We start from the raw sequence: 14,016 nt of genomic DNA, 5'->3' as shown, positions 1-14,016 counted from the left end.
TCACATGATAAGCTTAGTGTCAGTGTGATTATCTCCTGATACTAGGGCGAACGATTTTCTGTTGCCTCACACCGGATCCTCTCAGATATATTACAAAAATTTTCAATTTTGAACTGTAGCCCGTTGAAATATTTTTAACATATCTTAAATATTGCAGTGCGTTTTGCAATACTAGCCATGACGTTAGTCTTTAAAAGGCAACGAGTTTGGAGGAGGCCTATTTTGAGTATTCGGCTCTTTTTATGCTGCTTTTTAAAGCGGACCTGGCAACCACATCAAACTGAACAATAATCGAGGCACAAATGCTTCAGGCAGAGATATCACTTGGTTCATTTTGCAAAGCAAAACCTGATATTTTGTCAAATGCAATGCAAAGTAATGCTTAAGATTTAATGACAAACAATCACAGGTCAAAATATTGCACAATATTTCCTGGTTTAGAAAAAAACTGGCATTGATTTTACATTTGAGAAAGAGAAATGTTGCAGCTTTCTCACTCAAAATACAAACTTTTTGGTTTAAAGTATACCACTAGCTTTAAGCAGTGAGAGGTTGGCTGGAGCGAAAGACATCATGGAGGCAGGGTACTGACATACGAACTTTGCTCGTGCATTATTTTCCTTTGGCCTATTTCCTGGCTCAGAAATGCACTTCTGATTTTAACTGTGATTTTAAACATGACTATTATTAACACAGAATTTTTAGTGTGAAATAATGTGTGCTTGTGAGACAAACATTTCCACATTAACCTGTTTCTGTCTCTGGTAATGCCGAGTGTCTGTTAATAATTATAACGACTTCCTGAATGCTGTTCTAAATCATAGCCTTTGTAACTGATTTCTCCTATAGCCTGACATGCCAAACAATCCACTGCTGACATGCCAAACAAAACATGTATTAAAAAAATTAAGGTCATTAGAAGCCTGAACGACTTTAAACAGTATTTTCCCTTGAGTGTTATTTTAATTTGGATTGTGCTGCACCACTTACTTGAGCTTAAAAACCATTAAAACCTTAATCTCTGATTAAAACATTGACCAGGATTAATTCTGATTTTTCAACATGATTGAATATCCAATCTAAAAAAAAAAAAAAGTACACAAGGACAATGGTTTTTTTTTGATTGAAAACTGGCATAACATTTAATTTTTTTTAAAAAAAAAATTGAGTCTAGGTGTAAAGTAGTGAAGCATCAGGATTAAATTGAACCTAGTTTACTGTAGGACTAAAACCAGAATTAAATGGTTTAATGCAATTCTAATTCAGTTTGGGGCAAGTGGATTAATAGAGATCCATTCAATCCAGGTTTACGCTTTGTTGGTGCAATGTAGTCTAAAGGTACTAGCTCTAGGTTTCTGTAATTTTCTTATTTTGAAAATAAATTTTATATAAAAAATTTATTTGTTGTTGTTGTTGTTGTTACTATATCATTATTTACATAATCATCACTTTTGTTTGTGTATTGATCCAGCAAATCTTTAAAAGTAAAGAGGTCTGAATGAAATAGTTTTTTGGATATACAGTGAAAAGAAACCTATTTGCAGTCTGCAGCTTTTCATTGGCGTTAATGAAAAGTGGGCAGTGGTGGCTCAGTGGTTAAAGGTTCTGGGTTACTGATCAGAAGGTCAGGAGTTCAAGCCAAGCTACCACTGTTGGGCCCTTGGGCAAGGCCCTTAACCCTCACCTGCTCAGTTGTATAAATGAGATAAATGTAAGTTCCTCTGGATAAGGACGTCTGCCAAATGCCGTAAATGTAAATGATAAATAGTGTTGAAAATTTATCAAATCAGAACCAATGGTTCATTACATAATCACCCAGGGCCAAGCACATATGCAATGAGGAAAAAGTGCACATCCTTACTAAATACAGCTAAATTTGTTAACAATGTTAGAATTAAGGTAGAATTCTATATTTCTGTATAAATATGACCTAAAACATCATCAGATTTTCACACAAGTCCTAAAAGTAGATAAAGAGAATCCAATTAAACAAGTGAGACCAAAACATTACACTTAGTCATTTATTTATAGAGGAAAATGATCCAATATTACAGATCACTGAGTGGCAAAAGTATGTGAACCTCTAGGATTATCAGTTAATTTGAAGGTGAAATTAGAGTCCGGTGTTTTCAACCAGTGGGACGAGAGTCAGGTGTGAGTGAGTTTTATTTAAAGAACAGGGATCTATTCAAGTCTAATCTTCACAACATGTTTGTGGAAGTGTATCATGGCATGAACAAATTTGATCATTTAAATTGAAAATGTAATTTTCCTCAATAAATAAATGACTAAGTATAATATTTTTGTCTCATTTAAAAAAATTAATAAAGTAGTTCTCTTTATCTACTTTTAGGGCCTGTGTGAAAATCTCATGATGTGTTAGGTCGTATTTATGCAGAAGTGTAAAAAATTCTAAAGGGTGCACAAACTTTCACACACTGTATTAGAGCACTGGAAATGCAAAAATGTACAGCGCACGGGGCTGCCGTTACCGGAATTAAAAACCTTCGATGAAACAGAGCAAATTAGTTTAGTTCATTTAGATAAGGGGGGGGGGGGGGGGAAATACAAAAAGACTATGATTTTAAGTAATAGTCAGACTTCGAGATGTATTTATTATAACAATGACACAATGGTGAGTGATTATTTGTAGTTAAGGAAAAACAGCCTCATTATCTTCAGCCTTATAGGTCTTAAAGAATTTACCTTAAGTCTTTAATTAAAGTGCACACATACTATATATAATAAATAGTAGATGACCCAGCCTTCCACGTACATGCAAGTGGTTACAGGGGTGTGCTTTGGATTTGTTTTTCCACGGTGAGTATAAATTAAATGAATTCATACAGAAACCGCTGTTGGAGTCATTGCACTGACGTCAGCCTTCAGCTAGCACCATTACCGACTGTGTGTGTCCATCAGGACATGTTTAAAACCATTCAGAAATGCCTGAACGTTTTTTTTCTGCAGTTTCAGTCTGTATTGTATTAAAAGAACATGGAACTGTAGGGATGAAAAGCCAGGCTTCAAGCTGGAATGTCTGCACCATTTTAGTAAAACAGAATCTACAATCATTATTGTGTTCATACATATATTTTTTGATCGTATCTTCAAAGGCACACGTCATCTCCCTTCAGTTACCAGTGTGCGTGTCTTTCCTCTGCTACTGCCTGGAGGAAATCTGAATGACTGGCGAACAGGGGCTGAGACGAATCGACGTCAAACCAGCTCACCTGTGCGGCATCGTCGCCTGCTTGCAGAGGCAGCTCGCTTACACTGTCACCTGAGTAACAAACATTTAGAAACAGAGTTTAGAAACTATCAGAAGCCATTATATTTCATGTTGGGTTTTTTTTTAGTGTTTAGTGAAGTCTAATCACTGGTTTATAGAAAACTGAAGTCCAAGTAATCCCTCCAGCATATGGAAGTCCAAGTAATCTCAGCATATGGATCAAAACAGTCATTCCCAGATCGGACAGCTCGTGAGTTGGGTTAAACTCTGAACCAGATGGTCTAATGTCTCTGGGCCTAACATTAGCTGGCTTCCATTTAATATTATAGCTAGCTAATTTCTAAAGTGTTCTAAAGGTGCCTGTGTCGATGCTCTGCTGTTCCACACAAACTGCAACCAGCATAAATGTCACATTCTGACTCCTGCGTTAGTGTACGCTGTTCTGAAGAAAAGCAAAGGTAAAGCGAAAGTCCTATCTGAGTATTTTGGCAACAATTTGTTAAATATATAAGCTACATGATTTTATGAGCTGAATTGTGTTTCTAGTTTGCATGCATCTCAACTAGACGTAAAGTATTAGCATTTTTAACATCTGGTGACCCTCAAAAGTGAAAAGGGAGAAAATCACCTTTAAAGATTTAATTCCAAGTGCAGTGCAGGAGCATCACGGACAATTTTAACAGCTGGTATCTTACAGCGAAGTGAAATGACTAGATTCGTGTCTTTTTCACTACAGGACATAACTATCTAACAAGAATGACTGTTTTTACCTCCGCATTTGTTAAACTGGCTCTTTACAGAACATAATCTTTGCAGGAAAATAGACAAGTAAAAATTTAAACATGTCCACATCATTTTGTTGAAACACGTTTATGGTTTTTCCAAAGCTGAGTGTGATATGTATGTTATAGTAGTGTTATAAATATATAGGAAAATACTATAAGCAGAAAATCCCATTTATTTTTGCCAAAACCTGATTTTTCATCATTTTTGGCTATTTGCCAGAATTCAGCCATCTATATACAGTATGTACGCAAGTCACACACCATATACAGTACTGTGCAAAAGTCAGAGACTTTTTAATTTTCAAATCAAATGGCCATTTAACACTTACTGTTAATTATTTGGTGGCCAATAATGTCACTAACGTACTATTACATCCTCGACTCCGGCTTGCTCGTTAGGAACAAATTTATACAGTTAGGTCCATAAGTATTTGGACAGTGACACAATTTTTGTAAGTTTGCCTCTGTTATTTAGGACTGTTTAGGAATTACAGCCATTTTTTAATAAAGTCCCTAAAACCTCTCCTTTGCAGGGACTCTGCAAAAAAAAAAAAATAAATAAATAAAAATAAAAGGCTGTAATTCCTAAACGGTTAATGCAATATTTTAGTTAAAGCCCTTGAATTAAAGCTGAAAGTCTACACTCCAGACACATCTCGATTGCTTCATTTCAAATCCATCGTGGTGGTGTACAGAGGCAAAATTACGAACATTGTCTCGCTGTCCAAATACTTATGGACCTGACTGTATGTGACATTTATAGATTTCTGTAAAGCTGCTTTGTGACAATGTCCATTGTTAAAAGTGCTATACAAATTAAATTGAGTTGAATTTTCAACAGCCGTACAATACTATGTTCAATATTACAAAAAAAAAATTAATAATCATTTAAAGACTTCATACTGTTTTACTGCTGAAGACCTTTGTGTGATTTATGAACAAAAACAATAATGAACAATAATAATGGGAAAATGTATTTAACAGAAGAAAAGAAGAAAAAGAAAATCACACAAAGGTTATCTGTTTTCAAATTATTTAACTTTTATTATTAAATATATTACGTATAATAGGTATATTATTCCATGCAAATTGTTTATCACCTGTTTCATCATGAAAGTTGACAGCAACTGTTTCCATCCAGGAATTGTCTGTGTTTCTTGGGTCATCTACATAACCTTTATACACCTAACAAAAGAGACGGTACAACTCTAATACGGTGCAAGAAGATTTGATTTGTTCTGTTGTTATTCTATTTTCTAAATAGATCATTTCTAACCTGAAAACCAGGTGAACTGAACAGCTTCGAGATCCGCTCATAGATCTTTTTGCGCTCTTGTGGAGAAGCCTCGAGAGAGTTCAAAGCTTCCTCTGAGAATTCTCGCTGTAGACTCAGAGACAGCAACTCTCCTGGGTCGACCATACCCTGAGCACATGTTACAGATGAGCAAACACCAGAATGCATATGTAAGTCATAACTCCAAATATTTGCTACCATCTGTATTGAATTTTATGTAAAGGAGTTCTAAAAATACACTGTATACTGACCCCTGGGATGGCCCATTCTCCACAGTCTTTCCTCTTAATGGACACAAACTCCAACACGGGCTGTTTCGAGACAGCATGATAAACACGCTGGCCTGCAGAGTCCCGCTTCCACCTTGGACAGAGAAGAAGAGAAAAGAGAGAAATTTAGAGATGAATGGAAAAACTAGAGACTCCTTCCATAAATGCTAACTAAATGTCTCCTCACAGAAAACACTACGATCACGTAAATCCTTTATAACACTCACTGTGTTAGTTGTTACTATAGAAACAATATATATTTCCAAAACGGTATCCAATGCAATAATTCTAGTATAACAGTCATGTGCGCTTTTTTTGGTGGCTCTTGTTAATGGTGTGATTTAAAGCTGTGTCAATGTACAAGCTGAGACTGATGAGAGTTCTAATGCGTTTATCCTCCTAAAAGCACTCAGAGTGCTTAGTGAACTCCGGGCACGTCGATAGTGATGCTTTAATAATCCATTCAGTCGATAGAAAAACTTAGTCATGTGAAAAAATAAGTACACCCCATGGAATTTATTTTATTTTATTTTATTTTTTTTTTACATATTTGGATAAGCAAACATTTGATCCTCTTTGAAACAGTACCTATTAATAAAGTTGATACACTCTATCAAATGACATATAAAATTGACATTTTGTAGTTTTTTAAACACAAATTTCCACAAATATGAAAATGACTGGCATGAAAAGGCTAGAAGGAGCAGTTGAGGGTTGTGCCAACAAGTTAAACCAGTTTTTCAACCGGTTTGACTCACCAACACCGGCTAAACTTCCCTCCACCTCCTCAAATGTCCCCATTCACACCTCCAGTGGCACTTTTCCACCACACAGTACAGCTCCACACAATTCCGCTCGCTTTTTGGGGGCTTTCCACTGTGGATAGTACCTGGCACCTGGTATTTTTTAGTATAGGTTTGAAGCGAGCCGAGCCAATACTAAATGTGAGCCATGCACTGAGGGAGTGGGGAATTCTCCTTAAAGAGTGCTTCTGCATTGTGCCTGAATAAATGTGTGTACTTTAATACATACTTTATGGTAATATTCTATTTAATGAAAATTATGTATCATTTATCTCATTACAGATCAAATTACAACAAAGGTTTGTGTCTTAGCTTTTTACATCTCGCTTGTTACCGATTTCCAAACAGGCATTTATCGAAGTCACTCCTGTCACGACTGAATCTAACTTGGTCATATCGAGCACTACATAGGTTCTAGAACACCGTTATCTGGCATCCTTTATAGGGTCCATGTTCAGTGGACAGGAAAGTTTGGAAAAAATTTGGAATATGGCCTGACCGTGTATTTATACAGGGCTTTGGTAATACAACGTTATTATTATTCCTGCGTGAACGCGAGTGGAAGATGGCACTCATGTTGAGGCAGCACTAAACTGCAGTGGAAAAGCAAGCAAAGTAAAGTGAGCCGAGTCGAGCCGTACCGTGCAGTGGAAAAGTGGAAGTGCAGTGTGCGCAGAGCAGCTGGCAGGAGTGTTCCGACATCTTTTTAACCTCTCCCTGAGGCTGAAGAATGTACCTAAGATCTGGAAGACATCCTGCATAGTCCCTGTGCCCAAGAAAGGATATCTCAGTGCTCTCAACGATTGTGGCCTTAACATCACAGGTAATCGATACCCTTGAGAGGCTGGTTCTGCAGCACCTCTGGCCCATGGTACATAACTGCCTGAATCCGCTGCAGTTTGCATATCAGGCTGATATTGGTGTGGAGGATGACATCATCTCCCTGCTTCAAAGAGCTTACACACACCTGGAGAGGCCACAAAGCACTGTGAGGATCGTGTTCTTTGATTTCTCTAGTGCTTTTATCACGGTTCAGCCACTCCGGCTGGCCGAGAAGCTTTCTGTGATGTTACTCATCCTACTTGTGCTGCTGTGTCAATTTGAATTTCCCCTATGGGGGATCAGTAAAAGGTACATCTTATCTTATCTTATCTTATCTTAAAATGATCAAACCGGGTAGCTCTATTGCCTAATAGCTCTAGTTTATTGTGCTCTTGATAAAAACTTGACTAAGCGTGTCACCGAGATGAAAGTCTACTTGAGGAAGAGAAATGCATCTGTACAGTAAATATGTCTCAGGCAGGGACACTGTACCTGGTAACTATGGGATCCGCAGCATGGTTAGGACCCCACCTACCAAGTAGGCCACGTCCATTCAGGCCAGTTCTTCCCCTTGGATTACTGGAAGAGGGCAAAATGGAAATGGAGTCTGATATGGCTGTGAGTCAAAGTGAGCTGGTGTAAAAGCACAGGATAACGATTAAGTGCTCGGCTTACAGTGGACGACCATCCTGTATGATGTAATCTCCTTCATGACTCTGCCTATCCACAGACCCATCAAGCGCGTTAAACCGTGGAGAAAAAGATCTGAAAAAGAAATGGATCCATTAGTGGCTGAAATGCCAACAGCATAAACCTTTCCATTAGCATACAGTAGGCTCGGTATTTTCAACACACCTAGTCGAGCTGAAAATGTACAGTGGAGACACTGACTCACCCGATGTCTGGATCAGCCCACGCTGGGTTGTTCAGCACAGACAGTGCAGTGTAGTTCACAGGACTGTACTCGGGCCAGACAGTCGCCCAGCTGACTTTATCATCTGGAACAGGGAAGCGCTGTTTGTCTGAGCCAGGGTAAACTGTGCAACGGGCCTTGATATGTGTTGCAGACGACATGGAGACAGAACTTAATGTACAGACACTTGACGCTCTGGTGTTGATGGATTTACTGTGCACAGACAAAGATACAAATTAGTCAAGATTAGAGCATGCTAATAAATGAATGAATTAATTAATTGATTGATTTTTGCTAGTAATTATTCCTTATGCATTACTTATATGCAATTATGGCTTATGCATTACTTATATGCAATTATGGCTTATGCATTACTTATACGTGTGCTGTGATAATCTTGACTAATTTCAGCTTCAGATTCTGCGGGGAATGAATCACAACATTCACATGCTCCAAACACAAATCACTTTGGCTCTAAAATAATGGTCTTTATACCACAGCTTTGGATTGTTTTTCTATAACAGCAACTCTGACAATAATTCCAGCTTCAACATTTAAATTAATGCATGTTTTCTGCAATAAAAACTATTATAAGAACTGGTTACTATGGTAACCAGAGTAATATATATATATATATATATATATATATATATATATATATATATATATATATATATATACACACACACATGCATCATACACACACACATGCATCATACACACACATATATATATGAGGAGACATTTCTTTATCATCTATAGAAGAAGTCTCACAACATTACAAGTTACTGTAGACGGATAAAAAAAGTATGACGTACTCATTAATGTGACGTGTTAATTTATTTAATTAATGAATTGATTAAAAAAAAACCTTGTAATTGTTGGCAAATTGCTGAATATTGGGCTATAGGATGAAGGAAATAGGTCGGGACAAGCTGTAAAGAATCAGTTCTATTCCTTCCCTATCGCATGCCCACAGGCCACATCACAGTGTACCATATATTACAGTAATAATAATAATTAGTATCGGATTTTTCTGATTCGCACGACTACACCAAGCATTTAATTCAGTAAACTTACCAGAATCCACTTGCACGAACGGTGAACGGCAATGTCACAAGTGTAAGAGTGATGTGCACCGATCCTGCCCAGTTTCCAAACACTCGTTTCATCACAAAACTCCCCAAACGCCTTCAGTATCCAGGAAGTCAACAGTAGCGACCTAGTGACTCCTCCCTCCAGCTGCGGGGACCGTCAGTGGGGCTGCGATTATTCTCACCGCGCATGCGTGCCACTATGGCGCATGCGCACATTTTACTATGCCTTATCACGCCTCTTGATCTGTACCGCGCATGTGTGTCATTTTACAGCACATTTATAAGCAAACCGACTCCAGCAGATTATAATATATGGAACATAGATTACTATGGAAAAGAAAGAAAGAAAGAAAGAAACAATAAAACACTTGGGTGTGTCATGGATGTGTAAGAAACAGTGAGGAAAGGGATTGTGACTTAACTGAACTCTACCTGAAACAGAAACGTGAAAAACAGACAGCCCTTGTAAAAAATAAATAAATAAATAAATAAATAATATTTTTTTAAAAATAAATAAATCATAAAGGATTCCAATAAAGAAAGTTGTACATTGTAAATTGCATTCCTATGAGATTCCTATATGAATTGTCTTATAGGACATAAATATACTGTAGGAACACTTCTACGGGATTTTTAATGGGATCCTTATAACCATATCCATACCTGGGAAAAGAGCACACCTTGTGCTAATATTTAATTGTCAGTGCGGTATATGTCAGCTTTAAAGAAAATAAATGAACTGTTTCAAACTTTGTGTTCCATTAATTATTAACCATTAATGACCAATATAGATTAAGATGTTTACAGGATGGTTTCTTAAGATTTATATGAGAAAGAGAGACAGAGAGAGATTAGTAATGGGATAAAATAAGGATAAAATATCCTAACCTTCTAAAAAAAATAAATAGAAAAGACTCTAATTGTAAAGAGAATATTTTAGGATTTCAAAACTCCCAAAGCACTCTCTGTAATTTCCAATTACTTTCCAATAACAAGAACTTTTCAGGGTCACGGGGAAATCTGGAGCCTATCCCAGGGAGCATGGGGCACAAGGCAGGGTATACCCTGGACAGGGTGCCAATCCATCACAGGGCACACAAACACATACACACACTACGGACACTTTGGACATGCCAATCAGCCTACCATCTTTGGGGAGGAAACCAGAGCACCCGGAGGAAACCCCCACAGCACGGGGAGAACATGCAAACTCTGCACACACGGTCACAGTGGGAATCGAACCCCTGACCCCAGGAGGCAAACATGCTAACCACTAAGCCACCGTGCACCCTAACAAGACATTATTTTCAATAAAATACAAGTAGAGTTCCAATAAGAGTCTAGAAAATCAGATAAGAGCCTACAAGACAAACTGAAATTCCAATAGGATTTTTTGACAAGGGAGTCCACACAACTTTCGATAGAATTGTCTCTCTTTCATGTATCGTGTCTTATTGGAGTCATTTTATTTTATTGTCTGGAATAATTGAAGGCTTTACTTATAAATATTTGATTCAGAAAAAAAGATGGAAGAGTGCGATCAAATATGTAATCGATTTCATCTACTCAAGCTGTATCGAAATATAATGAATTCTGACATGGATACTATACTTTATCTGTAACATGATGTTGCATGATTGGCTGTTTCAGAGGACTTTTGTTGTTTTTATGTTGAGCGAGGATTTCTGTTCTACTGAAATGTTTTGTTAATTTCACAATTTACACAATTTTTATTTAATTATTTAGGTTTTTAGGATTGGATTTCTAGACTCTTGTTACCTTATCAATCCATCCATTTTCTGTACCATTTTCTGGGTCACGAGGAGCCTGGGGCCTATCCCAGGGGACTTGGGGCATGGGGAGGGGACACTCTGGGCAAGATGCCAACCCATCACAGGGCACAATCACACACACTCACACACCCATTTACATGTTACAAACAATTTTGGAAATGCCAATCAGCCAACAACGCATGTTTTTGGACTGGGGGAGGAAACCAGAGTGCTTGGAGGGAGCCCACGAAGCACAGGGTGAGCAGAGGCGGAGGCAGGAATCGAGCCCCCAGCCCAGAGGTGCCAGATCAGTAAATAACTAACTAACCAACTCTCTATATATATTTATTTATTTGGTAAATGGCACACTTATATAGCGCTTTTATCCAAAGTGCTTTACACTGTGTCTCATTCACCCACACACTCACACACCAATGGTAGCAGAGCTGCCATGCAAGGCGCTAACTTGCCATCGGGAGCAACTTGGGGTTCAGTGTCTTGCCCAAGGACACTCCGGTACGTGGAGTCATCCGGGCCGGGAACTGAACCGCCAACCCTACGATTAGTGGACAACCCGCTCTACCACCTGCGCCACAGCCGACCGGGGGCTTTTATTGATATATATTCCGGGGGCGACACCTACTGGAGAGATGTAGTGCAGTGAAGGAAGAGGCACTGTTACTAATTTCTGGGACAATTTTTAAATTACTGCACTGACAGTGTTTTTCTAAAATTATCTGTAATTCTGTTGATGGTGAATGTCAGGTAGTAGCTCTAATACTATAATGCATGTTTCTACTTTATTATATGAAAAGTTTTAGTAAAAATCTGACTGAATTTTGCTGCTAGTTGATACATTTATATTTACATTTGCTCATTTGGCTGCTGCCGTTTGTCATGCTTGGTAAGCTAAAGTGATCATTCATTCAGATCATATGAATAATATTATTGCACTCAGTCATTACAAGTAAATATTTTAAAATAATTAATACACTGCAATGGGACAGTTGTTTTAAATCAGAACCCAGAGAGCTTGCGTTTATTAAGGAAACAATAAATTCAACATTGAATCGAGATATTTTACAGGAAAATGTCAGACTAATGCTCTATCACCTGAACCTAAATAGATGTTGGGTGATGCAACAAGATGACCAAAAATACACAAGAACACCAAGAAGAGAATGGTTTCAAAAGAAGAATATTGTTATTTTGGACTAGGCATGCTACAGTCCAGACCTCAAGCTGATTAATATGCTATGATATGACCTGTTTTTGCAAGAAATCCCAAGATAAACCAAAACAGGGAGAGAGGAACAGTCTAAAATTTCTCCTCGCTATTAGGCAAGTCTAATCAGCAGCTACAGCAAATGTCTTTTGGGTGTTATTACTGTTAAAGGAGCTTTAAAGCTTTAAAGGAGCACCCGTCCAGGGTGTCCCCTGCTTCGTGCCCCAAGTCTCCTGAGACAGGCTCCAGGCTTCCCCGTGATGCTGTGTAGGATAAGTGGTGTGGAAAATGGATGGATGGATGGGTTAATATTAGTAGTATTAACCGTATTAATATTGGGCAGCACAGTGGCTGCTGCAGTTCTCCGGTTTCCTCACACCTCCTAGGTGGACCTGGCTATGCTAAATTGCCCTTAGGTATGAATGAGGAATGAGTGAGTGTGTGTGTGTGTGTGCCCATGGTGCCCTATGATGGACTGGCATCGTATCCAGGGTGTATTCCCAGGGTAGGCTGGGGATCCACTCCAATCCTGTGAGTGAAAGAGAGTGTACATTAATAATAATGTTAGCAGTTTCTTGGCCCAATTAAAAATAACCCATAACATTTTTGTAACAAGCTTTAATTGCTATGAAAAATGTTAACTGCACAACTAGACTCACTTTTGTCAGTAGACTTATCTGTAGTGTGGCTTCAGGCTTTTATTCCAACCAAGCAGGAGTCACACCTGATAATTGGTCTGAATGAAGCCACGCTGTTTCTTTGTGGGTAAGACTGATGTTTTCACCTAACACAAGGATAGTAATAACAGAATATCAGGTCATGCTACTGTCATTATTAAGTAAACTAATGAGCCTCCAATTTTCAATAAATAATTTGTCCATATTAGGTTTGGGAATCTATGCTATAATCCTTTGTTTTAATGAAGCGTGAAATTCACCCTTTTGCATTGCTTCTATATACTTCTAAATACTAATAATAGAAAGGGTGAAAGTTCTTTTTTTAAAAAAAGTATTGTAAAATTCTCCTTTTGGCTCGTCATTACCTGGAGACTTATTGCTTTTGAGCATGTTAATACAATCTCCTTAATGTCCATTTCTTTATCACACAGATTCTGAAAGTTCTGGTCTATTTTTTTTTTTGGTATCACTCCCAAAGCGTTTTAAAAACTACCAGTGTTGGAAGTAGCCAATGTTGAAGAAGATAATTATTTAAAATAAATAAATCAATCAATCAACAACAACAACTGGGCAACATATTTTGAAATAACTGAAGAGCTATCCACTATTTGGTTGCTAATTGTTAATTTTGAAACTGAGGCAAAGTCACTGTTCTGTTTTTCTAGGCCAATTTTTTTTTTTTTTTTTTGTATTTTTCTCCTAACCATTTAAGTCTGGATCTTATAAATTCTCCTCTTGCTTTATCCTCTTAGATATTGTCTAATACATTTCATTCTTGTACCTTATATTCAGTCCAGGCTTCTCTATTCTTTTCACTTAAAAAGACTTAAATTGCTTCAATAATTTATTTTTCTTTAAACTCTTTTATATATCAGGCCATGCTTGGTTTAGACATAATGATAATGAGTCTTTATTGGTCACATATACAGTAGAGCACAGTGAAATTGTTTTCTTCGCATATCACATCGACATCACACAAGGACACTTATCATAATAATCAACTAGGTTTGCATGGTATACCGTTATTACAGTAGTGTCACGATGATAAACCTTCAAAATACCGCCGATGCCATTGTATTTTTTAAACAGTAGTATCGACAATACGGTAGTACCGTAAGTAATGTTGT

At 37.6% G+C, this 14,016-nt stretch overlaps 2 protein-coding genes across 3 annotated transcripts in view; one reads left to right on the top strand and one right to left on the bottom strand.

Annotated features, from left to right (window-relative positions):
* Nucleotides 1–1,549, top strand: part of cln3 (CLN3 lysosomal/endosomal transmembrane protein, battenin) — an 11,304-nt gene extending 9,755 nt beyond the window's left edge. For both annotated transcript variants that reach the window (XM_053615925.1, XM_053615931.1), the window contains exon 15: nucleotides 1–1,549. This exon is cut by the window's left edge and continues 665 nt beyond it. The gene's annotated coding sequence lies outside the window, so the exon portion shown is untranslated.
* An 826-nt stretch (nucleotides 1,550–2,375) lies between these two features.
* nudt9 (nudix (nucleoside diphosphate linked moiety X)-type motif 9) lies at nucleotides 2,376–10,553 on the bottom strand. The gene is made up of 8 exons (XM_053615945.1): nucleotides 9,199–10,553; nucleotides 8,101–8,331; nucleotides 7,881–7,970; nucleotides 7,698–7,784; nucleotides 5,563–5,674; nucleotides 5,294–5,440; nucleotides 5,118–5,202; nucleotides 2,376–3,283 (listed from the first exon to the last, which is right to left on the bottom strand). Exons 1-8 carry the CDS (start codon nucleotides 9,288–9,290, stop codon nucleotides 3,138–3,140), a joined length of 990 nt encoding a protein of 329 aa, XP_053471920.1. The 5' UTR covers nucleotides 9,291–10,553; the 3' UTR covers nucleotides 2,376–3,137.
* Nucleotides 10,554–14,016: the final 3,463 nt, after the last annotated feature.

This window comes from Ictalurus furcatus, chromosome 2, assembly GCF_023375685.1.
Source record: "Ictalurus furcatus strain D&B chromosome 2, Billie_1.0, whole genome shotgun sequence".
NCBI classification, from domain to species: Eukaryota; Metazoa; Chordata; class Actinopteri; order Siluriformes; family Ictaluridae; genus Ictalurus; species Ictalurus furcatus.
This window is presented reverse-complemented; position numbering and strand designations above follow the sequence as displayed.

Coding starts and splice junctions, on each gene's coding strand:
- nudt9 (XM_053615945.1), bottom strand. CDS start 9,290: ATGAAACGAGTGTTTGGAAACTGGGCAGGATCGGTGCACATCACTCTT. Junction 8,332..9,198: donor GTTCGTGCAAGTGGATTCTG/GTAAGTTTACTG, acceptor GTCTGTGCACAG/TAAATCCATCAACACCAGAG. Junction 5,203..5,293: donor TCAGTTCACCTGGTTTTCAG/GTTAGAAATGAT, acceptor CTCTTTTGTTAG/GTGTATAAAGGTTATGTAGA.